At 44.3% G+C, this 26,080-nt stretch overlaps 2 protein-coding genes and 1 long non-coding RNA gene across 9 annotated transcripts in view; 1 reads left to right on the top strand and 2 right to left on the bottom strand.

Moving 5' to 3' along the window:
- The window catches only part of MAP3K2 (mitogen-activated protein kinase kinase kinase 2), a 101,957-nt gene extending 93,158 nt beyond the window's left edge, over positions 1–8,799 (bottom strand). Inside the window, exon 1 of the mRNA XM_077153485.1 lies at positions 8,719–8,799. The gene's annotated coding sequence lies outside the window, so the exon portion shown is untranslated. The remainder of the gene's footprint in view (positions 1–8,718) is intronic.
- LOC143675702 (uncharacterized) lies at positions 8,484–10,794 on the top strand. Its single transcript, XM_077151756.1, has 4 exons — positions 8,484–8,861; positions 8,932–9,446; positions 9,843–9,981; positions 10,111–10,794. Exons 1-4 carry the CDS (start codon positions 8,484–8,486, stop codon positions 10,216–10,218), a joined length of 1,140 nt encoding a protein of 379 aa, XP_077007871.1. The 3' UTR covers positions 10,219–10,794.
- Positions 10,795–17,408: 6,614 nt separating this feature from the next.
- Positions 17,409–24,151, bottom strand: LOC143677485 (uncharacterized). Of its 7 annotated transcripts, XR_013172626.1 has the most exons (5): positions 23,226–24,151; positions 22,880–23,068; positions 22,015–22,084; positions 17,875–18,058; positions 17,409–17,745 (listed from the first exon to the last, which is right to left on the bottom strand). It is a non-coding gene; the product is annotated as an uncharacterized LOC143677485 (long non-coding RNA). The 7 variants fall into 7 exon arrangements; XR_013172624.1 differs by having other exon boundaries at positions 22,015–23,068; XR_013172621.1 differs by lacking the exon at positions 22,880–23,068.
- Between the last annotated feature and the right edge of the window lie 1,929 nt (positions 24,152–26,080).

Raw genomic sequence — 26,080 nt, 5'->3', positions numbered from 1 at the left:
TAACAGTGTCTGAAACCCAATCTTGTTCAGAATCCATACCCTTAAATTACTTCCCACTAGCTGATCTGCTCATTGAACTAACATTTAACATGTGCTTGCTATGCACCAATACGTTCCCATCACCATCTCATTTCAAAAAATGAAAAAATCACTGATATGAACCGACATTAGTGAAAAACTTGGAGTATGTCATTGGTAACAGAGACCATCAGGAGATAAAAATAATAGGGTAAGATAATGGGTAATTGGAAGCTGCATGTGAGATATAGTTTTTTTTTTCTCTCTACTATCATTTTATTTCTTTTTCTGTTGTCTTTTTATTTCTTTTTCTAAATCGATGCAAATGTACTAAGAAATGATGAATATGCAACTATGTGATGATATTAAGAATTACTGATTGTATATGTAGAATGGAATGATTTCTAAATGTTTTGTTAGTTAATTTTTTTAATTAATAAAAAAAGTAAATTGAAAAAAAATGAAAAAATACTAAATTCCAAAATAATAATCTCAATAAAATTCTAAAATGCTTCCAAAGCTTAAAGACTTACACATTAATTATAGATATAATAAAACTATGACCAGAGTACAAGTTGGACCACCACATCCAACCATCTACTTGATTACTGAGAGTATTCCAAATTAGTACAGTGTGGCCCCGTACCCTTCACCATAAATGATGGTCCAGAGGTGAGCAGGTGACCCAAGGAGGACCTCTTATAGACTAGAAATTATAAATCAATAACCAAAAGCACCAAAGAGTAGGAGCCAACAGATACTAAGTTGTGCTAAGGGAAGTACTGCCCATGCCTGCTGATGCCCTTGGGCCACCTCCCTTCTCTCCACCTGTCCAAGCCTACAGTCTCTAAAGAACCCAGGTAGACCCTCCATGTGCCCCCCTCAGCTGGTCATCTTTCCTTGTAGAGATCACAGACATGGATGGGATAGCAGTGGGAATGACATCATTTGCTGTCTCTCCACGACTCCTGGTAAAGAATATTTTCTTTCCTAAAGCATATTACCTCAGAGCTTCCTAACTTTCCATGCTTCCATATGTTCACACGTGTTCTCTGCAACTAAATTACAATATCCTGAGTACAGGAACTATGTCTTCTATTTTATTCTTATCTCTACCCATCATTTTTCTTCCCTCCCTCTCTCCCCACTCTTTCAAAACACACCCTCCTATTTCTCAATCACTCTCATTACTAGTGCAATTACCAATAATAATAAAAGAGGAAAATACACTTCATGATAGTTTGCATTATGTTGACACTCTTAGCTTCTTGAATTCACCTGAAACTCTGACTTGTCCATCACTCAACTGTTTCAGGGAGTTCTAAGGTCTTTTTGCAAAGCTGCCAATTCCCTTGTACAGACTCTCATTTCTGAGTTTCTCTCACAGTTGTGGAAGGCTTTATTCCTTTCATAAATCTCTTATTCCACAATACTCACAGTATTGTGAGTAGTTCTGCTCCCCTGATTAAAACCCCAACTGCTGCAACTATTCAAGCCTCCTCCCAATCTACTTACTAAGAAATCTCTGTTACTTTCCCTTCTGAGATTTTCCTAAACACCAAGCCTCAGCCACTGGTCCCTTCATGGCCTCCAACCAAACCTTCTTTAATCAGTTCTGCATACCCATTTCTGCTTCTATACACGCCTTCCAAACACATTCCAAAGGAGCCATCTCTCCAGACTTGACTCTCTCATTTGCAAAAAAGCAAGATTTAATGGAGAAAATGCCAATATTAGCTAAGAAAAAGATTAACTAAGAACTTAGGGGACTCTGTGTTTTGGCTAAAGAAGTCAGAATGGAAAAAGGAACAACAAGGCTAAAGAAAAACACTCAGGAGAAAAAAATCTGTTGATGAATGTGGTTTGCCCCAAATGTTTTTTTCCACTAAAAAGTAGAGAACTTCACTTTTCTATATATATATCAAATAAAAACATTTTGAGCTTATCCAAGTACGTCCCTAAATTATTTTTACATTTCTACCAGGTACAAAAAGATGACTGCATGTACAATTTTCCAACACTTTTTTCTTTTCCAAAAAGAGCCCCCCCCCCCCGCCCCAACACACACACCTTTTTCGGCTCAAGTATTTCCAAAAACATGTTTCACTAGATTTGATTCCCCAACCAAAACATGAGAACACTTCAGCCCTCTTGGTTACTTCCTAGGGCTCAGTGCTTACTGAATTTTATTACTAAGCAATTACAAACTGACTTCCCCTTAGACTGCACATTTGCTCCCCAAAGGCTTATAAAAGCTAATAAGAATCAACTCACATTTTCCCCACTGGCTTTAACTAATAATTTTTTAAATTAATTTTCAAAGCTAATTTTCAAAAATGTTTCCACAAAAAGCAGTGTACCTGTGGGAGGACTGCTCACAGAATCTTGGTTTCCCCCAGACATGTGGAAGAACTAGATTTCCCTACCCTGCTCAAATCAGGTGTAGCCATCAAGTGCTGAGCAAAAGCTCCAGCTGATCCTCCACGATCTCTTAACATGAGCAAGAAATAAACTTTCGTTGTTTTAAGCCACTGAAATTCTCGGGTTATTGTTCACAAAATAATCAAAACAACAGAGTATAAAAATTAAAATGACACTAGACTCTCATGTTCACTCATTTCAAGAAATTTTACCGTCAATTCTCTGACTATGTATATTAAACTCTCATGCTATTTTTCCAGGTATCAGAAAATGAATACATTTCATGTATTATTTAGTTAAAATACACCAGTTTACGCCCATACCACTGATGTTTGTGACACAAATGTTCAAAAATCATTTAGGCTTACACAAATATTTCTCAGAACTTGTTGGCTTAACGATTATTAAGGATGAGGAGTGAGAACTTGAATTCTCTAAATCTTGAGTATTTGTCATTTAACCTCTGTTGGCCCCACCCTCAAAGATGCCAGAGCACACACTCCCCTAGAGAATCCTGCACATAGGGTGAGCTGTTACCAACTACAGTATGTTGCTCAAGTCAACAAGGCGGAGAGAAGAGAGGGCTAACACCTTCTGCTTTAACTAGCCGTACAAAATTCAATTTCACTATCCGACTTTCAACAAAGTTCTTAATATCTGAGCTTCAGTTTTTCACTTGTAAAATCCAAATATCATCATCCACCATTAATTATTGTAAAAATTTACTGACACATAGTAAACATGCAAAATATTACTTCCCTCCCTCCCAAGATACAGTCTGAAATATACAAAAATTTTGTGATATCCTCCATATCAGAAAATATGACCTTACAAAACAGGAAGAGAAAGCCAAAGGAGACCAGGCTAAAATGAAAACCAAGGATGAGCTGAAAAAGGAAATGGACAAAATCAAAGATTAAAAGATAACAGAGATTAAACTGTAGAATTAAAATGCTCAAGATATGAATAAATATTTTTAATAAATATTAGAAGATATTAAAAAAAAAAACTGTCATTGCAGCTACAGAGGTCAAACCCAAGAATCTCTCCTAGAAAGCAAAGTAAAACAACAGAAAGATGAAAATGTTGAGATGACAGATAAGAAGAATGGAGGCTGGAGATCTAATCTAAAAACTATACATGCTCCTGAGGAACCAGAACAAAGGAGAACAAAGGCACAATTGAAAAAACTTGAAGGAATTGAAACAAAACTGAGATATTATGATTACGTAGTTTTAAATTCTTTGTTTAACCTTGTGTCTGATGCTCCTTTTATCTACCTTATGGACAGATGAGTAAAACATATGGATTAAAAATAAATACATAATAGAGGGCACAAATGTTAAAATAAATTTAGTAGATTGAAATGCTAGTGGTCAATGAAAGGGAGGGGTAAGGGGTATGGTATGTATGAATTTTTTTCTTTTTATTTCTTTTTCTGAATTGATGCAAATGTTCTAAGAAATGATCATGATGATGAATATACAACCATGTGATGATATTGTGAAATACTGATTATATATGTAGAATGGAATGATAAAAAATAAAATAAATAGATACACATAATGCAAAAAAAAATCCTTTGTTTAAATATCTATATAATACAGGCATATACTTAGAGTTACTAGAAGGCAAGGAAACAATATTTTCTCTTATCCAACTCCTTAAACAAGCCAATTTAGCAAATTAACCAACATTCTCCACTTCCTCTATAAAGCTTTCTGATAAATTACTGAACATTTATTAATGCCCTCCTATCCTGGCACACAGGAAAAGAGGCAGCAGGGTACGGTTACGAAGATCACAGATTCATTCCCAGCTCCACTGTGCACAACTTGTAAACTTGGACAAGTTACTACTCTCTCTGCTTCAGTTCCTTCATCCACGATGCAGGTATAATAACAATAACTAATTCACTGAGTTGCTCTCAGGATTAAATGGAGTAATATCTTTAAAGCACTACTTAGAAAAATGTTTGCTTGCCAAATAAAATAAAACTAATACTACCAAGAGGGAGAAAAAAGAAAATATGACAAGTAAACTCAAAAGAAAATGTCTGTAAATCAACAACAATTTGGCAGGCATCATGTTCTAAGTAATCTTAGAATACCATGAAAGATCCCTGCTGTCTGTCAACTCTCTAGTCATTACACATTTGGTTCCAGGTATTGTGGAGGGGTACCAAAATCAACACACACTTGTGTGCCCTTGGAGAGGAACATCCTGGTAGAGGACATGGAGAGGACTATAGTAGGGATGTCAGGGATGTCAGGGAAGAGGCAGATGTGCTGCAGCATGACCTAGGAGCATACTGGCTAAGTGAGGGACAGTCAAAAGAATACTGATGAAATTATATAGTAAACTATTCTTTTAACTGGCCATATACTAGTTATTGAGGTGCACAATAAATGACTAGCTGCACAAATGTGAAAAAGCTACCTTCAAAAAATTTCAAATTTATAAACCACATAATGCTTTTCTAATTTGTGGTACTGGGAATTTCAAACAAATAATGGTTGAGGACCTGAAAAGTAGTGTTCTAGTTGGAATAGGTAATCTAAACAAGATTATATCCCCATCCTAATATCTATTCAGGGAGACAAGGTATAAATACAAAAAAATTTAAGCAACAATCTAATAGTTAGGCAACAATAAAGGCAACATAGCAAGAGATGTTACAAGGCAAATAGGTGGTTAACCACCTTGAGAAACAAGGTCATCCAATGTTCCCAATAAATTCCAGGACACCCAAGACAAAATGAGTTGTACAGACATGTTTCATGTAAATGAATATATGTGTGTATATGTGTGTACCTGTGCGTATGGATATTAAGAGATATACAGCTATATCTCATACAACATTTGAGACTAAGGGAAAAAAATTATTTGCATATATACAATTCAGACCATTTATAAAAGGAAATATGTGCAGAAATACGTCACATAAAATGTTTTATGAATTAATCATATTCTTCATATTTTTAATGAGAGAACATGTTACTTAAGGAAATCTCTTATGAATTTTTTTTTACTTTTTTTTACATGGGCAGGCACCAGGAATCGAACTCGGGTCCTCGGGCATGGCAGGCAAGCATTCTTGCCTGCTGAGCCACTGTGGCCCACCCATGAATCATTTTTTAAAAAACAATCACCTAGTAAAAGCAGGTTAATTATTTAGTTTGGAAATAAATTCAATTTTATATTACATATATTTGATTTATTAATATTTGGCCCAATCAAAATGAGATTCACCTTGTAACCAACACTTCATGCTCTCAGAAATTCATTAATAAATGTTTACTAACTTAATCACCATGAAATGAGAACACGGACTGAAGTTAAAAAACATATAACTCTCAAACTTCCCATATTAGTACTAGAAGCAGGACTAGAGTACCAATCTTCTGACTTCAGTGTTCCTTCCATTAAACAGAATAGACAGTTTTCTCAAAATATGTTTTAGTAAATTCACCCTTCCTTTATGTTATAGTTCTGTCTACTCCTGTATGACAAATGTTGGCTAAGTAAAACTCACTGAGAGGAACAGACAGACATTGAGTCCTTCCCCACTTTTCTCAAGCCAGGTGTTTGTTTTTTTAATTCATAACAGGACATATCTTGAATTCATCATCAAAAATCTTAAAAATCCACACAAAAAACTGATTAACATAAATGCATAAGATTATTTTACAATTCCCATGATTCTGTTTCCATCTATAGACCAACAAGACTTGTTAACACAGAAATCCAAAAGTTAGCCTGACAAGCATCACCAACAGATGCTACAACTATTAAGTGAAAGTTTATAAGGAACCAGGATATCATCACAGTGCCAATTTATCATGCCACAGATTACCTGCAGAGAAAGAAATATACCTTACCTTAACCTCCTTACCCAAGTGATCACACGGAGCATCACAAGATGGGACTTGACATTTTGTGTTCCCTGTGACATTCTGTGTCCCCTGACAGGAGGTAACATGAAGTACACAGCACCACTTATTAGGTAGCCTTGCCAAAAATGTTAAACCGGAACCTAATCAACCCTTTATATCTAGCTTATAGTTCATAGCTGCTAAAGGAAGAAGTGAAAGGCATCATGAGAAAAAATATCAGACAAGTCCTGAATACGAGTCATTTTATAAGACAAAACATCAATCTCATTTTTTAAAAGGAGAGGAGTGAGGCTATTCTAGATTAGAAAAGACCAAAGAGACAAAACTGGAGGAGAGATCCTGGTTTGGGGGGAAAAGGAGGGAAATAAGGGGTATAAAGAACCAAAAGACCTTTTAGGACAAATGGAGACATTTAAATATGGACAGATATCAGATTACACTAAGGAGCAAGAAAATTAACCATAATGATATTTCGGCTGTAGAAAAATGCCCTTATCTTTAGAAGATGCATATTGATGTACTGAGAGACGAAATGCCATAATGTCTACAACTTTCAAATGGTTTGGACAAAAAATACATACACACATCTATAGACAAAGCAAATATAAGCGAAATGTCAACAATTATTGACTCTAGAAGCAATTATTATTGCTTCCCTATAGTACTTTTTCCAATTTTCTGTAAGCTTGAAATTGTTTCATAATAAATAAGAGTGGGGGAGGGGTGACAGGGAAACTCTTGAAAGCCCCACTTCTACAAGGAAAAAACAAACTCAATTTAAAACCAAATCTGTGGGAAATGTCAAGTACCAAACATGACATCATTTTAATACAACACCTATTAAGTATAGTTAACTTCTTTGGTAGCAATAAAGAAAACAAAAGAAGTAAAAGTCTACCTAAAACACTGCTTAAAGGATTCCATCTACAATGTAATTCAGTTATTTAAATAGGCTTTTAACAGCTAGTTCTTTCAAAACAGACACAAAGAGAGCATGACTAAATAACCATACTATAATTATATATTCAACATAATTCAACAAGATTCAAAATATGTTTCTACTTTAACCAACAAAAATCTGTCTGTGAATCATCTACCTGTTAACTCTGAAACTTGACCTTTTCTCTACTGGTGTTTCAAAAATATTCAACTACAAATTTTCTTCTGCCTGATAAGATACCAAACAGAGTACTACAATTGGGTATCAACAGATTTTTTAAATATTTGCAACTATGCCAAACACATCAACTACTCAAGATAATCTATTAACAATTACTTCTGTAAAAAGCCCCTCCTCCTCACTTTTTCACTAACCATAACCATAATGAAAATAACAGTATAGGCCAATGTTAAAATGAGAATTTTCAATTCCCTTCTACACAAATGGAAAGAAAATCACACCAACACTAGAAAACGTTCTACGATATTCTTCTATACATTAAGTTTTGACATTGAACTCAGAAATATTGCGTAAGACGATGCACAAATTAGTAAGTGCAGAGCCATTGCCACATACTCCAGCAACAAATGTTGCAATAAGGAAATCTCAAGCAAATAACCCAACTGCGAGTTCCCCCTAGGCATCAAGAACACAGCAAAAGTAAAATGGCAACTTTTCAAGAAATATGCATTTTCATCACACATTTCTTCTTTCTGGAATAGGTGAATTTTTTCTGTCCTATCTACTACATAAGAGGCGAAACTCATCACCATATTTCAAAATTAATTTTTAAATAATCCAAGAAAATTATCTGTCTAGTCAACAAAACACAATGCACAGCTTATATTGGGGAATAAGGGGAAGAGTAAACTAAACGTCTGTTCGGCATTTACATCCATGAAGAAAAGGTCCTGCTATTTTCATTGTTCTCGTCTTTTTTGCCAGACGAGAAAACACAGACCTATAGAAGATCTCTGCGAATTCCAACTAAGGCTTCCTCAATTGCCGACAGTGTGACCTTGAGCAAGTTTCTTAATCTCTCCGAGCCTAGATTTTTTTTATCTGTAAAATGGGGAGAAAAGTACCCATCTCATCTGGTTGGGAAGATGAAATAATGTAAGGCACCCGAGCTGCCTGGCGCTCAGGAAGCGCGCAGGAAGTGTCATCTAAAGGCTCCGTAAAGAGAGAAGGGGTAACAACCGTAATTAATGTATTGCCACGATGTGACACTGCATACACACGCAACGCACTTTTTCACCACTGTGACATTTATGCTGCTCCCGGGGCCCAGTGGCACACTTCCTCCCGGAATCCCTGCAGACTGTGCGTTTGACAGCCAAGCCACCCTCAAATGCCCCAGCCTGCGCCGCAGGACAGGACTCCCAGGCCTAGGACGAGACCCCGCCCGCAGCCCCGCGCGCCCCGACACACACACGCACGTACCCGGCCTCCGCGGGGACGTCGAGAGCTGCAGGCCCGAGGAGGGGCCGCCACCGCGCCCGCCCCCTCCGCCCCCGCGCGGCCTGTCACCGCGCCCCCGGACGGGGGAGGCCGCGGGGCCCCGGGGCCGGAGGGGCGCTCGGGAAGTCGTCCTGGGCCCGGGCAGGCGGGGTCCGCTCTCACATGGGGCCCGGACCGGCCGGAACCTCTCAGTAGCCCTCAGAGCTGCTCGCGGCCGCAACCGCGGCCCCGAGGCCGGTGGGGGGTCGGGCAAAGAGGAGGGAGCCACGGGTCGGGCGCCGCTGGAGGCCGGAGAAGGGACGGGAGCTGGGCCTCCACAGCCAAAGAGGCCGAAGCCCCTGTCGCAGTCCTCGTCGCCGCCGCCGCCGTTACCGTACCAGCCTCCCCGGCGCTGCTGCTACTGAGGGCGGCTCGGCGGCCACTACACACGGGCCCGTGACGTCGGGCGCGGCGCGGAGACGTCACGGCTCCGCAGCTGGCCAAGAGCGGAACAGCGCGGGGCCGAGGGGGCGTGACCACGCCTGCGCGGTGCTCCTGGGTTGGCCTACGGCCCCGCCCCTGGCTCAGGACTCCCGCGTCCAGGCCGCGCTTGCAGCGCTCTGGGGTCCTCCTGGTACCCCGATATCTCGAGAAAACGGGAGCCCACGTGAGCTACCAGCACAGCCCGGAGAGAGCCGAGGAAGGAAGCAGCTACGGGCCCCGGATTCGTGGCAAGTTATTTTCAAGGGACGAACCCGGGTGGCCTTTTAATTTTGGACCTAGTTTCAGAATTTTTCCCAAAAGAATTTAAAAATTACTGGATGCTTCCTCCCTGACCTTAAACTGTCCCTCTGGGAACCGGCTGGTTGCATTCTGCTGGTATCCCCTGCTTAATTCTAGTCATCATGCTAGAAGGCGGGCGCAGCCATACTGCCTGTCCAGGTTAGCTCCTGTGGAGACCCCAGCCCCGCCCCCATTGCCTTTGGCAGAATCAGCGCCAAATCCCGAATGTCTTCCACTGAGTCCTTCCTTAGCGCCTCGTCGGCCCTGAGGACTCCCGTGACGTGACTTGCCTGCATTACCCGCCTCTGCTCTGATCCCACCCCACCCCTCCTTTGCTCAGACAGCCTTCCAGCTTCTTGTGCTGTTTTTTCCCTCGTCCACCTTCTACGTGGTTTCTCGGTACGTGATCCCATCCCCTACCTACCTGTTCCAGACCACAGTTCAACCCTAGAGAGCCGGGAGCGACACACACCCGGCCCAGAGGTAAGGGGGCTGCCCAACCAGGGGTTCCGGCCGGTCCAGAGAGTTGGTGTCTGTGGGTCAAGGACTGAGGGAGTGGGTGTTATGTAATATCAAATTGTCTGGGTACACTTGCAGAAATTTGTATTACAGACCCACTGGCAGATGTGTCAAAGGCTCAAGGACAAGGATGCTGGTAGCAGGCGTGTTTGTGATAGTGGAACGCCGGAAACCACCCACGTGGCTATCAGACTGATCTAACAAATAATGGTTTATCAGCTCCACAGAATTATGCAGCCACCGCCAAGGAGGGCTGCTAGGAAGGTCCTGCAAGATGTAGAGCTAAATGGAAAAGCAGTTTTCCTCCCACTTGTTTCAAAAGGAATAACCTCTAAGCTTATACCTGTATAAAATCAAAAAGGTCTTTCTGGCATTCTAAGCCCTGTGTGCCACAGAAAGAGGAGTCCCCATGTCCTTGAGGAGCAGGATCCCAATCTTAAACTCCTGCAGTCCTCTCCACCATTCCTGGCCTGACCACAGCATAGACATTCAACAAATACTTGTTTGTTTATGCAGTAATCTAGAGATGGATTTTTCCCCATACCTCTGCTCACTCCTCCTCCCTCCCCTCCCCTCCCCTACCATACCTGGGGACTTCAATGACTTCTGGGTTCCTTAGAAACACCCTATGTGTGTATTAATAGTAGCTATTCTTTCTTTTTCTCCCTTCCCTTTATACATTGATGACTTTTCCTATTAGTTATATATTAAGTCTCCGGTATTCTTGGTATATGCAATTATAAATTAAAGGATTTTTTTTTCCTTATGAAACCTTCATTCATCATGTATTTTTTTGCTGGCATACTCTGCGCCTGAGATTGCAATGATAAAGTGATATTGTGCCCACCTTCCAGGAACTCAGAACCTTGGGAAGTCAGACAAATAAATAGATAATTATAACAGAGCAACTTCCCCTATGATAGGCAGAATAGAGAACCTAGGGGGTCCCACTCTCTCTGCTAAGGGAGCAGAGAAGGACTTCCAAGAGAAGGCATGGCGTATTAGTTTTCTATTGTTACGTACTAAATAACCACAGACTCGGCAGCTTAAAACAATACAGTGCTATATATCAGAAATCCACAGGGCTCCTGCATTTTACCTGAGATAAATGTCTCAGTAAAGTAAATGTCTGCTACAGGTAGCTGAGCCCCATCCTAGGGGCATCTCATTGGCTGGAGCTGGGTCCCAGGTCCATGGCTGGCAGAGTCAGGATTGCCTGGAGGCTTAACAGAGGGGTGGGACTGAGAGAGAATGGGACCCTGTAGTCATACTCTATTCTGAATAAACTATCTGTAGCAAATCTATTACTATTATCCTAGAGCAGGTAGGAGTGAAAACCCACTCTACTGTTACAAAAAGCAAAATGTCAGAAAGGTAAATCTTGACATGGTCCATGGTGCTATGTGATAATACTATGAGCCAGTAATTGTATACTTTGGAGGGTTGTATGGTGTGTGAGTATGTCTCAATAAAACTGTATTTTAAAAAAAGTCCACAGTGCTTCTACAGTGAAAGAAAAGTCACTTTGGGGGCTTCTGCTCTTTGGAATTACCCAATGTGACATGTACCCCAACAAAACCACGTTTTTAATCTTAATCCATGTTCTTGTGGATGTGAACCCATTTGTAAGTAGGACTCTTTGAAAATGTATTCTCAGTTAAGGTGTGGACCCATTTGTCAGTAGGATCTTTGATGACCCTATTTAGGTGAGGCCCAACTGAGTCAGGGTGGGACTTAACCCGTATTAATGGGGGCCTTATAAAGAGAAGACTCCAGGTAGGAGCCAGAAGAGCAGACAGGAGAAGAAAGAGATGGCCACGTGGTGAAAGGGAGAGATGACAGCCTGGGAACCCCCAGGATTGCAGCAAGCCAGTGCCAGAACACTAGGCTCTGGGAGCAAGCGTGATCTTGCTGATGCCTTGATTTAGGGCTTCCGGCCTCTGAAACTATAAGCCAATAAATTCTTGTTTAAGTCAGCCTACTATGTGGTATTTGTTATAGCAGCCTGGCCAACAAAGACACAGGGCAAGTTTTTTTGAGAGCATAGAAAGAAGCAATGCAACAAGATTTCTAACAGAGAATTGCCTTGAGCTTTTTGTGATCTCAAACATCTCTTATTCTTTCTTCCATTGCTTTCTGATATATATACTTTTTTGGTTTTAAAATTAAGCTCACTACATAGTTTCCATCATGTCATATGTATTTATAATAGAAAATATTTAAAAAAACATGGTTGGGGGGTAACGGGGAGGCTCTCATTTCTTCTGTGGTTCTATTGGCACTGTCTTTTGCTCTATTTCCTTCCAGTCATTTCTCTATGCATAGATTTTTGTTGTGTTGGTGTTTGGATTCTTTTTTAATTACTGTTTTCAGAGAGTTATGATTATATTATACATGCACTTTTTAAAACTTTTTTATTGTATAATATAACATATATACAAGGCAAAGAAAGAAGAAAGCAATAGTTTTCAAAGCACTCTTCAAGAAGTAGTTACAGGACAGATCCCAGAGTTTGTCATGGGCTACCATACCATCATCTCAAAGTTTTCTTTCTAGCTGCTCCAGAACATTGGAAGCTAGAAGGAATATATATATTTTTTATCATCACTGTTTTCTATTTTTGTGAAAAATAACATGTATACAAAAAGACAATAAATTTCAAAGCACAGTACAAGAATTAGTTGTAGAACAGATTTCAGACTTGTTATGAGTTACAGTTCGGCAACTTTAGGTTTTTACTTCTAGCTGCTTTAAGACACTGGAGACTAAAATATCAGTATAATGATTCAGCAGTCATACTCGTTTGTTAAACCCTACCTTCTCTGTGTAACTCCACCATCACCTTTGATCTTTCTCCCACTCTTTAAGGGTATTTGGGCTATGCCCATTCTAGCTTTTTCATCTTGGAAAGGCTGTGAATAATAAGGGGTAGAGAGATGGAACTAGCTGATGTTCTGGAAAAGCTGGCTCCTCTAGGTTTTAAGACTTATCTGGTCCAGGGACCCATATGGAGGTTATAGGTTTCTGAAAAGTTACCCTAGTGCATAGAACCTTTGTAGAATCTTATATATTGCCCTAGGTGTTCTTTAGGATTGGCTGGAATGGTTTTGGTTGGGGTTTGGCAAGTTATGATCGGTAGCACTTAACATAAGTAGTTTCACTTTATTTTCCTTTATGCACATGAACAATTTTGAATAGTCGGTATGTATACTTAAAATATTAACTTTATTCTAATTTTTTAGTGAAATATTTTCATAAAACACATAGCGCTAATGGCAGCTTCTCAGCTGCTGAGGACTGCAATGCTAGAACAAATTTCTTTTTGCCCTTAGGGTTTGAGGCAAAATGAGAGAGACCAATGTGGACAAACTTGATATGTGAAGCTCATATATTTGCTATCATACACTGTCCTTTTCACAGTCCCTTAGCCCCCATGTCTACTCACTTTCATGATACAAGACAAAAGGGGTATTGTGTATTGCCATTGAGAGAGAACTTCCTGTCCAGGAGAAAGACCCAGAGGTCCTTAAATCTTAGGGGGTTAATTCAGTTAGTGCATACTAAGACTCTGTAGCAAAAGATATGCTTTTAAAGCATCAAGCAAATTATTAGCAATAATTTTTGATTATTTGGTGACTGTTGCTTAGGACCTCATGTTCTCCACTGCTACAATGTCCCTCTGCTGTCCCAGTCCTCCTTTCTGAATTCTGTGTCTTCACAGCCAAACAAGGATCATCTATTTCTTCCCTTTCTACTGTTTATATTATCTTCTTATTTTCTTCCTATTCCTCTTTTTCCTTCTCTCTCTGTCTCTTCTCCACCCTCTTTAATTTACCATGTTTTATTAGCTGTATTTCACAAACATCCTGCAAAGTAGGTCAGCAGATTTAGTAATCTCGTTTTGCCTATGAGGTATAAGAGGCAGAGAAAGGTTAGGCAGACGTCACTGGGCCCCTGGTGGACCAGCCAGCAGCACAGAGCCCTTCTGGCCTGCCTTCCCTCGCTGCCTTTCCTACCCTTCCCCCGCAAAGGCCAGTTCCACTCCTCCTCGATTGCCTAACTTGCTGGGGTGCCACTCCCTGCCATGCCAACTCCAGCTCCCCCTCCCAGCACCTGGGGCTCTGCAGGCACCCTTCAGCCTTGCAATTCTGGAAAACACTGACTTCCTTGCTCTTGAGCATCTCCAACCCAGGACTCTCCCAGCTCCCTCTCGGCATTGGTTTGCATGACTCTAAGCCACCTGGGTACAACATGAACTCACACCGGGGGAATCCAGTAATAAGTTAGTCCTCTGTGTCCTTATGGACCCCACATCCCAGCATGACGCAACTCCATCCTCAGTGAGGGTTGTAGCCACCACGTAGCTAAGGGGGCAGCTAGTTCTCTATCAAAGGCCAGCCCAGCTGAAGCCAAGTGGAGCAGTGGACACCTGAGGGAACAGTAGGCCCTGGCAGGGCTCAGTGTCCTGGAAGGCAGAGACCCCTGAGCCCCCAGCCCCTCCCAACTGCCAAGACTGCTCAGGCCATCTCAGACAGGGGCTCAAACTTCTATCCTCACACTTCTGGGCCCAGGGTCTCCAGCCAGGCCAGCCTAAGGAGGACACTAGGAGACCTGGTGAGCCTCAGTGTCATCATTTGTAAGGCAGGAAAGCCCTCCTGCCCCCAGGATCACAGCAAGATGCCAGTGAGGTAAGGCAGGCAAAAGCCCTGGAGACAGGCAGCAACCCAGCCCTGTCCCCAAACCAGTAGCCTCCAGAGCCAGCACCCTTTCAGGACAGAGGGTTCCAACATACCACCTGGATGGCACCATTCTTTTCGGGGAAACTTACTCCACGATTGCAGCCCTGGGTTTCAGTCCCATGGGCAGGCGCTCCCCTCTCAGCAGCCCCAAGTACGGCACAGCTCAGAAACCATGCCATGGACTTTTCTTCACTAGGCCAGTGGAGGCTTTTCTCTGGCCTCCGGCAGCCACTGTACCAGAAAAACCTGAGCGGGGAGACCCAATCCACCACAGAGACCCCTGAGACCTCCCTTCCTTTGCCATAACGCCCCTCTCCCACTTTTCCTCCCTCTCTACCACCAACCCTGAGAAGCAATCTCACACGTCCTCTGCCTTGGAAATGACTCAGACCAAGGCAGAAAAAGCTGAAAGATGGCCTCCCGCCCCAGGGGGTTTATGAATCTGAAGTTTGTAGAAATGTCTGAGCAGAGAAAATACACTGTGGGCTGGACCAAGCCCAGCTTCACCACCCAGTGAACCAGTGGCTTGGACTTAGGGCACTCATTATGAACTTTGTAGTTTTCAGCCTGGGGGTGCTGGGCCCCTAGTTTGTAGGCCAAACCCCACGGTCCTTTTTTCATCTCAGTGACTGCCATAAAAACCCAAGGCTCAAGAGAGCCTAGAGGTGGTAATATCCTCCTCATAGCAATGGGCACGCTAAGCACTCTGATCTTGGGTTCTAAATGTGATTCTCTTCTAAAAGGAACCAGGGCCGGGTCAGGAAGAATCCAAGGTGAGCCAGAACCTAAGTACTGAAAGAATCCCGGGAGCATGTCAAAGGGTTCCCCCTCTGGCCACAGGTGGGACAATCTGAACATTGAAACTGGTATCACAGACTAAAATAATCCCTGAGTACTTACTGATAGACATGAATCATCACTGAGGAAGAGGGGGTGCTCTCCTTACAGAAGAATGCCGACTAATGAATGTAAAAAGCACAGGGGAATAGGGTAACTGGATGTTCAAACTAGTGGGTTAAAGCTCGATGAGAAACAGTATACTTACACATACAAATAATTCATGACAATAGTAACTTTACAGTGGAGAAAACTTTACAAAACAAAACCCTGCAGACCTGCCACTGAAGCTTCCAGAAGTCACCTGTGGAAAGGCCCTCAAAGAGTGACCTCTGTCCTGCATGCAGGCTGGGCTCAGTGTGACTCAGACCTTCTTCTGGAAACTTGAAAACTGAGCACAGGTGAATTCAACCCATTGCAGCAGTTACCTACCATGAGACCTAAGAAAGTCCCTTCAACTCAAAAAATACCACTCTGTCCCTTATGGGTGACCACCTAATGTAAAGGACAGACTTGGCTTTGAATTTCTGCCACTTAGTAGCTGTGTGAGTTCAGGCAAGCTGCTTAACCTCTCTGAACCTCAGTCTCTTCCTCTATACAATAGGGATAATAATATCTGTGTAATGAACCAGCAGTTCCATTCCTGAGTATATCCTTGAGAGAAATTAAAGTATATACCCATGCAAAGACTTGGATGTGTTTATGTTCATAGCTTCTTTATTGAAAATATCCCCAAACTGCAAACAATCTAAATAGCCATCATCTGTCTAACAATAAAAGGGAACACACCAATGATAACATCAATGATAAGTGAAAGAAGACAGAAAACTCACCATGTTCCACAATCCACTTAAATGAAACTCTCAAAAAAGACAACTCTAGTGATCAGGGCTAGAGGGAACTTCCTAGGTATTTGAAATGGTCTGTGTAACAAACATTGTGGACACAGTTCCAAGAACATATGCTTTCGTGAGAACCCATCAAATAGTACACCTAAAATTGCTGAATTTTATTGTATGTAAATTACATATCAAAAAAACTGATTTAAAAAAAAATAGGGTAACTGGATGTTTGAACATCCAGTTACCCTATTCCCCTGTGCTTTTTACATTCATTAGTCGGCATTCTTCTGTAAGGAGAGCAGGGTCATGGTAAGGAATAAGTGGGCTGATCTATATGCCTGACCAAATGAGGGGCTCCCCAAAATAAAGGCTATCATTGTCTTAGTCATGAGGTTGAGCAGGGCATGAATGCCAGGGGCTGCAGGCAGGAGGCCCACCCTAGAGCAATCATTCTCAGTGGAATAACCAGGTCACTAGCAGGTAGGAGTCCGTGTGGAGTCCTACCAACAGGAAACTGTCACTGCCCTTAGGCCCACTAGAGCTGCAGGAGCCCCTTTCTGCTCAAGGTAATGCCCACATAGCAGGAACCCTCCTCCAGCCTGTCCTCCTGATTCATAAAAATGCTCCTCTGAATTCTCCTGGCCTCCCCTGGCACCCCACCCTTACCCAGCCCAAATGGTGAAAGTTCAGTGCGTCTGCTGCCACCCGGCCTAGGGCTCCACTTCCACATTTCTCTTCTGCATTCTTCCATTCATACCCAGAGGCAGAGTACAAGCTCACACGGTCCCCAAACCTCCCAGTCTCCTAATTCCTACAGTTCTGGAAGATCTTAGCCCCAGGTGAAAACCTGCTGCCTGAGAGGTGGGAGGGAAGGCCGAGGAGCCTGAGAGGAGAAGCAAGGAAAGGACCCAACCCAGAAACTGGCCTCACTGCTCCAGCAGGAAATCGCATTTTATTTATATATGTTGTGTCTTATTACTTGGCAACCGGGTCTCAGCCGTGTGTGGGGTGGGGGAGGAGGAGGTTTCCTTGCTAGATGGGTTGAGATGACTCATGCCCTACGTTCTGGCCTCTGGGGCCAGGGTAACAGGACAGACATTGTTTAAAGCTGGGTGCAGGCAGGTCAGGCCCTCCTGGCTGTGCAATCATGGAGGGCCTACCCCAGTAAGACCTGAGGGGAGAGCCAGCCCCCACTTCCTCACCTGGCCCAGAAGATGCCACAAAAAGCACATGGGCTGCAGAGGGTTAGACAGGCCATGTGGAGGTGCCTACTAACTGGTACTTAGCCCATCTGACTCCAGTCTCCTCATCTGTAAAAAGAGAATGTGAGAGGGTGGTGCGGCAGTGGGTCGCTGGCAGAATTCCCCCTTGCCATGCTGAGACCCAGGTTCCGATTCCCAAAGAGAGAATGTCAATTGTGTCCTAGGCTATCAACATACCTTCAGTGCTGTTAACTGTTTCAGCGCCTTTCCCCATTTGACAGGAGAAGATACTGCAGTCAAATACTCTTAGGTGCCAGGCGCTGGCCTTCCAAGGGGTCCAGGAAATGTGATTTTCCGGATGACCTGATGCACATCTCGAGGGGTTGCCCATGGGAGGCAACAGGGAGGTTGAGAATTCTCTCTGCCGGAGGGGCAAGACTTGCAGTTAAGAAAGCCCAGGAATGTTTCCTCGAAGGGGAGGTCACAGCTACCTTCATGCCTCGACCTGCTCCTGCTGTCACCCATTCACCCAAAGCTGAAATGCCAACTTCCCTTTTATATTCCAGAGTCCTCTAACAGGGTATCTTCCCAGTGCTGTACTGTCAGGTTTTTGGTTGTTGTTGTTTTTCTTGTTTCTTTTTTTACTGCGTCAGGTTTTGACCACCAGTTTCCTTGTGGCTACAGGAATCTCTGGTTTGAGTTCATGTAGTGGATACAAATCTGTCGACGCCACTTCCCTACTCAAAGCCCTTCTGTGGCTCCCTGTTGCCCATGGGGTTAAATATCTGATGTGTCACGGGCAGCAGGCCAGGCCTCCACTGTGTGGTCTCCAAGTCCTGCCCCAGCACTCCCATCACTAGTGCTCTGCAGTTTACAAATACTCAACAACCTCATCTCTGTAGCTCCTGTTGTCCTCTCAGGCCTACTGACCCACTGCAGATGGCCTCTCCCCTCCTTCTACTCATTCTGCAGACCTCCAAGTGGTGCCCCTCTCTTGTAGGAACTTCTCCAACCTCTCGGGGCCAGTACAACCATCTCTTCTCCAACAGCATCTGAGGGCCAGCTCCATGACGGGCCCTGTGCTCTGGGCTCCCCAGGGCTCACAAGAACTCAGCCAAGTAGGTCTTACCTCCCCAAGTTAGCAGGGAGGGAAACTGAGGCTCAAGAAGATGCTGTACCCAAGGTCACACTCCCCTCCCCATACATGAAAGGACCCTCTGCCAGCCCAGTAACTCTCACCCTTTTCTTGGTCTCAGCACCTCCCTTCCCTACCACTTGTGTATCTTCAATATTGCAAGGTCCTGGCCAGGTGGGCTGCTTGTATATCTGTTCCCAGAGAGACCCAATGCCCCTTGAAGGTGTGGGCCTCGCATCTCCCCTGCCTCACCTGCCACCTGGTCCTGCCCAGGAGTATTTGCAGAGTAAGTGAATGGGCTCATGAAGGACAGGGCACTGACATTATTTTAAAGGGCCAAGGCCTCCAAGTCAAGGAACTTGGGGGCTACTAAATAAGGGCAGGAAATGTCTGGTTCAAGACCCTTAGCCTAATTTCATCCATCTCTCAACATTTCTTAAAAATTCACCCTTATTACTCAAATCCGTTTCTTCACCATAGTTGCAAAAAATGCAACATGGTTTTAAAGGTCTTGGAAACTGAGAAGCTGAGAAGCTGCAGTGCTGTTTTGGATATTATGGATATTTCACTTGAACATGTCTGTGTGGTATGTCATGATGTATTTTTGTTTGTTTGTCTACTGTGGGTGGCAAGCAGAAAAGCTTTGAAAGCCCCTGACCGGGAAGTTCTCAACAGGTGGGCCTTCTCCCTCTTGATAGATAGGCCCTCTCCCTCTGAGCACCCAGGGTCCCTGCACAAAAACCCTCTCACCGTCTCTCAGCTGCAAGAAGCAAACAGTGTAGCCATTGCTAAAGAAAAAGTAGACCTTTTGTGCTTTTATTATATATAAAAAGAGCATGCTCAGAGTAAAAAGTAAAAGAATGCATATACTAACACAAGGGAGAAAATGAAGGTCTCCTCTCCCTCCGAACTCCTGTCCCCAGGTGCACCCCTCTAATCTCCCACAGTATCTAACAGACAGCTCCCACCACCACCACCACCCCCATTCCCACACCAAAACTATGGCTGTGCTCTGAAGCCATAGTTTTATTTGCTTGCAGGCTGAAAGCTCCCAGCTGAGTTTGAGAGGCCAAAGCTGCCCCTCCCACCCTTGGCTCTCACTCTTCTCAGAATCTGCGCATCCCCTTGCCTCTCCCAGCCACAGGCCATCCTCATCCTCTCACGCTGTCCAGTCCCCCGCCACAAACCCAGCCCTATGCCACGTGCCCCTCTTTTTCCCCCTCCTTCCCAAGCTGCCCTCCACCCAAAACAGAAACTGAGATGACAGGGAGGCCAGCCCAGTTCTGCATTTCCATTTAATCAAATGAAATGTGGTGCCCAGATCTTCATTGCTAAACACCATTCTCCAAAAGAAACCAAACCAGGGCTCCTTAGATACCGGGCTGGTCCCAGAACTGGGGCAGGGAAAACCCCAGATGAGCCTGGAGCATCTTGTGCCGGAAAGCGTGCGTCAAAGGGACACAGAGCCAGCTTGATGTGTCCCCCAGCCACCTCTGCTTAACATAACAGAAATGGATTGTAACCCACAGAGCAGAAAAAACACCTGAAGTCCATACAGATATAAAAATAATGGAATAGGTAAATAAATGGTGGAAAGGAACAGCTTTTCTTTACAGTAGAATTCTAGCTAATAAAAGGAGAAGGAACAATGGAAACAGAAAACCGGAATTTGGTAAGCACTCCTGTAATAATCATTGCAGGCAAGAATGACTGGCAATGCTACAACTAATAGGTGAAAGCATGACAAGAAAGAGGATTGTTTTAGTTTGTTAAAGCTGCCAGAATGTAACACACCAGAGATGGATCAGTTTTTAATAAGTGGATTTATTTAGCTAAAAATTTATAATTCTTCAGAGGAAAGGCAGCTAGCTTTCATCTGAAGTTCTCTGTTACATGGAAAGGCACATGGCAATGTCTGCTAGCTTTGTCTCCTGTCTTCTGGGTTCCAAAGTCCTTCCCCAGGGTGATTCGTTTCTGCATCGCCAAACGTCTGGGCTGAGTGCTGAGATAAGGTATGCTTAGCTGCTGAGTTCTCTTCTGATCTCTCTCTTTTAAGCCTCAAGCTAATTAAATTAAACCTTACTCATTTGGAAGGCACTTCCCTTAGCCTACCGCAAATGTAATCAGCCATAGATGAATTACACATATTGATGGTTTAAGTCCACAGAAACAGAACCATGGGGCATCATTACCTGGCCCAGTTGACACCTGAACCTAACTACCACAAGGATATTTACATCATCTTAAAGCATCTTCCCATGGGATATCTATTGATCACAAAGGGAAAAACAGAAACTTCGCGGTGAAGAAATCAAGAAGGCAGCACTTGAACCAAGTGACCAAGTATCACCAGTTATTAGACACATAGTACTTGCCATGAATTATAACTTCAATCTAATAATGAGAGACCATCAGACAAACCAAACTGAAGAATGCCCTACAAGATAACTGGCCAAAGTGTCAGTTATAAAAGACAAGGAAAGATGGAGAAGCTGTCTTAGCCTGGAGGAGATTAAGGGGACATAACAAAGATGCAATGTGGCATCTAGACCAGAAAAACATTAATGGGCAATTGGCAAAATTTGAATAACGTTTTTTTAATCTATGTCAATTCCTGGTTTTGCTGCACTGTGGTTATAGAAGATGTTACTGGGGAGCCTGGGTGAAGGGTACAATAGTGGCAACTTTTTCATAAGTCTAAAATTTGAAAATAAAAAATTTAAATCTGAGTGGGAACTCTGCCTCTTCCCCTCGCAGGCTGACAGGAAGGTGGGTTATAGGGAACCCAGCTCAGGAACCAGACATGGTGAGCAAGGCCCACAGAATCTGCTGGCCTAGACTGTTTTTGCTCTGGGCAGGCAGAGACACAGGTGCCAGCTGGGACAAGCCCCCTCCAGGGACTCTGCTTTCCTCTCTGGTTGCCCTAGGAGGTACAACCCTTTCCAAACCACAGCAGAGTCCCTGCAATCAGAAGTATGTCAGCTTCAGGATCAGCTTGATCCAGCAACTCTGTCTTGATTTCTCTTAGGTGCACTGCATTTTGGGGGTCTGCCTTTTTCCTCAGGTGCTTCCCTCCTGTTAGCCAAATCACTCTAGAAGCTGCAGGCTCCATATCTGCTCACTGCCCAGCTTGGGGAAGAATGGGTCTCTATTGGTGGTTCTCTCTCCAAAAATAAGAACACTTTTTTCCCCCAGAAGACCCCAAACTTATTCTCATATTCCATTGGCCTGAATTTCATTACCTGCCCATTCCTGAAGTAGTCCTTGGGTCAGATGCCATGCACATATTGGCTGAGTCCTAGGTTCCTGAGCCTGTTGAAGGCAAGAGCCAAGGGATCACCCTCAGATAAACCAGGTTCCACAAACCCCCACCCAGGAACTATGGGTGAGAAGGTCGAAGAAGTGGGGTGCTGTTAGGAAGGAGGTTGGGGGGGATGGTGGGCAGCAATCAGTGCCCACAATACCAAGCAACATGCTCTTTGGGAACGATTGCTTTCCTTGGAGTTCCATTGGAGAAGACGGTGTGCTGGGCAGCTGGCAGCAGTTCTCTGTGCCTTGTAAAGGAGCCAGAGGGCACACTTTGGTTTACACAACCATCTCTCATGAGCTTACTTAGAAATGTGGAAGTCCAGACAATACCCAGTTTCTGGGTCTCGTAGAAAGAGGAGACTGCAGTGGCAGCAACTTTTCAGGTAAGACTTACCGCAGTTTCTGGAGGAGGCACCTGTTTTCCCTGTTCCCCCAAAGGCTTACACAATAAAATACCCACACCCAACAGAGGAGCATCTCAACTTTGCCACTTGGCATTATTCTCCAGCTACCTTACAACCTTCTCCAGGATAGTCTAGCTCCCATATTAATTACTTTGGGGTTCTGGGTTAAATGTTGTCTCCCCAGATAGACCTGAAATTCTTCAGGGCTAGGGACCCAAGAGGTGCTGAGAAGACAGGGCAGACCTGAGGTGCCCTGGTATCCTGCCCCTAGGAGCAGACCCGCCTGCCTGCTGCCTCTTTACAGGAGAGACCGCCCTAGCTCCAGCTGCAGAAAGGACGTCCAGTCCTGCCAGCCAGTCTTCAGGAGGGGACATCCTGCAGGATGGCAGACAACCTTCAGTGCAGTCTTTGGCAGCTTCCTGGAAGGCTCAGGTGAGAATCCCCAGGCTCCATCTGCTCTTTGGGGACGAGGACCCCAGAGAGGTTTTTTGCAGTGTTAGCAGGGGGATGGGGTTAACAGTGGATGGACTGGTGCTGGGACATGATTGTTTGCTGCTTTTGCTCCTGAAGTCTTTTGGTATGTCTGAAATATTTTTAAATGATAAAAATTCAAGCCACGCAAAAATATAGTGTGAAAAGTCCTTTTCCCATCCCCATCACCACCCCTCCCACCTCCAAGATATCACAGTTACTAGGATTCAGCACGCATCCAGGATAAACAAACGTGGATGGGCACTTACTGCTGTTGGCTGCCGGGGGCTCTGGCTTAGATCAAACGGGGCTCTGGACACTGAGAGCCAGGAAGCCTCTGGCCAGGTGACGGAGGCCATGTGTCATATGCAAAAAGAGAAAAAACAGATCTGCCTGGACATACATTCTTCAAACTGCAGCAGAAATCAATTTAGTGTTTTATGAGCATCATTTTTTAAAAAAAGAAATAGAATAGACTATGTCAAGAGCTCAGCACCTAGGAGGTGTATAGAGAGTTTGGGGAAACTTTGTAGAAATGTAGATGCATTTCTTACAAGGTTAAAAGAAAAGTTTAAAACACAGTATCTTAAACTGTCATTGGTGAAAACCTGGTCACCAAGGTCACAGCCCCTGTCCGCAGTTTCGGGGAGCAGTCCCTAAAATGGGGCTTGACTTCACTGGAGCCTTCTGAGAGCACTGGCACGGCATCGGGTCACCAGGAGCGACAAGCGCGGGAGCAGTGCGGCCCGTGGCGGACCCACCACACCACACACCTCCAAGGGGCCTGGAGCATCCTTTCCTTTCCCGAAAGGGCCAGGGCGTCCACGTTTCGGGCACGGCGAGCCAGGCGGCGTCTCCCACACGGCCGCCGGGGGACATCTGGAAAGGGCTGACCGCGCTGCTCCGGTGCAACGGTAAACAGACGCTGAAATGTAGATTTTATAGCATTTTCCTGTGTCACAAAACAGTCTTCTTCGTTTTTCAACCATTTAAAAATGGAAAGACCATTCTTAGCTCCCGCGCTGAACAAAAACAGGACAGGCGGGTTTTGGCCCTTAGGCTGGAAGTTGCAGACCTCGGCTTTGGAAGGGGCGCGGCGCTCTCCGTCCCCACCCCACCCCAGCCTCGTTGTGTGTTTCGTTCTCTCTGTCTGTTAGTCTGTCGGTCGGTCTGCCTCTCGCTCTCGCTCTTTTTTCTGTACCTGTCATCTGTCTCTTTCCTCCCCTTCTCCCCGCCTCCCCTCCCCTCCCTTCCCTTCCTGTCCCCCTCCTACCCCATCCTTCTCTCTGCTGTGTGTGTGTGTGTGTGTGTGTGTCTGTGTCTGTGTGTGTGTGTGTGTGTGTGTGTGTGAGTTCTCGTTCTCTCCCAGGTTTGTGTCTGTTCGTCTGTCTGGATCTCCCTCTCCCCTCTTCCTCCACGCCCCCCGACCCCCATCATCTGCGACTCTCTCTCCCCGCTCCCTGCTCCTCCGTGCCTCTCCCTCTAGCTTTCTCCTCTCTCCTTCTTCCTTTCTCCTCCTCTCCTTCTTCCTTCTTCTTCCTCTCCCTCTTCCTTTCTCTTCCTCTCCCTCTTCCTTTCTCTTCCTCTCTCGGTTTCTCTCTCTGTCTCCGTTTCCCCCAACCCCCACCCCCACCCCCGCCCCAGCCTGCGGGGTCCAGGCGCGCGGTCAGGAGGCGCTGACTCACAGGCTGACTCAGCGCCAGGCCCGCAGCCAGCAGACGCCGCCGACCCGGGCAACCCAGCCGGGGAGTTGGGGGGGTGGGGACGGGGGGTGGGGGGGGTTGAGGGGGACGGCCGTCCCGCGCGAGCTGCCGCCACAGGAGCGCCCCCTGCGGGCCCCTCCGGAGCGGTGAACAGGCGCGGCCAACCGGAAGCTCGCAATAGCGAGCGCGGAAGGTCCGGGAGCACGCGGAGCGTCCAGGCAGTGGGCGGAGAGCCGGACCCCAACCCGACCGGAGGAAACACCTCGTGCTAAGGCTCTGCCCACCTCCCCGGAAGCCCCACGCACTCCCGCTTCTCCGGTGCCTGCGGAGCCGAGCCAGACCGCCTCCTCCAGGAAGCCCTCCCGGAGGGCCCGCCCCAGGGTCACCTATGGTAATTTCTGTTGCGGCACCTTCGACATGTGTGCTGCTACCTTAACTTAAATATGAAAAATCGATGTTCATCTGAAATTATATCCTACTCTGTATTATTTACTTTTCAGTTACATAAAGGCTATTATTGAACAGGACTATAGGACTGGTTCACAGTGGCAATAAAAAATCAAGAGTAGGACTAATAAAGCAAAATATACAGGAAAACATAAAAAATAATTTTATGTTTCTGTCTTCTCAAACGGCCATTTATTTTAACTGTTTTATATTTCACTCGTTATTGGATATTTAAATTTTGTAATATGTTACATAAATGTAAGATTTCTTAAAAGGAGAAAATACTTCATTAAAAATAACAGTTCTGTCCTGTGATACAGTAAGATATATTTACTGTTTCTTTGCCTGCAATCTGCAGACCATCCCACTTTTTATTTATGTGGTGGTAAAACTAAGTGCAGCCAAATGTAAAATTCTGTGATTCGCAACTCTGCCTTCATAACGGCCATATCATCCTGATTTCTGCAAGTGATGGCAGCAAGCTGAAGACCCTCTCAACAAAAAATGTTGCGCAATGCTTCAGATTTTACTTACTGGGAACAGCATGTGTTTAGACTCAGAGAATTGTTTTCCAGCTCTCCAAAAATGTCCGTCTACTTTGCATCTACAGGTTTTCTGGCAGACCACCTGCATGTCAATCCAGTCCTTTGAAACTGTAAATTCATGGTATCAGCTCTCCATGTCTAAAGTATCTGTTGTTTTTAAACTCTCCAAAGCACATAAATCAAACTGCTCACTCTCTCAGAAAAAAAATGGTTTTAAAGCACAGAGGTAATTTAAACTTGTGAAATCGAAGTTGAATTACAAATAAGTGACCATTTTAATAAAGAAATGAAAAAGTCCTATTTAAATTAACTATCCTTACTGGTGACTTTTTTTTTTAGTTTTGTTTAATTTCCCCTCCCCCTAAATTATATAAGTTTTTGTAGCAGCCTATATATATAATATTAAACAACTCAGGTGCAGTTGGTTTA

Source organism: Tamandua tetradactyla, chromosome 3, assembly GCF_023851605.1.
Source record: "Tamandua tetradactyla isolate mTamTet1 chromosome 3, mTamTet1.pri, whole genome shotgun sequence".
Classification (NCBI taxonomy): domain Eukaryota; kingdom Metazoa; phylum Chordata; class Mammalia; order Pilosa; family Myrmecophagidae; genus Tamandua; species Tamandua tetradactyla.
Note: the sequence above shows the minus strand (reverse complement) of the source record. Positions and strands in the feature narration are given on the sequence as shown.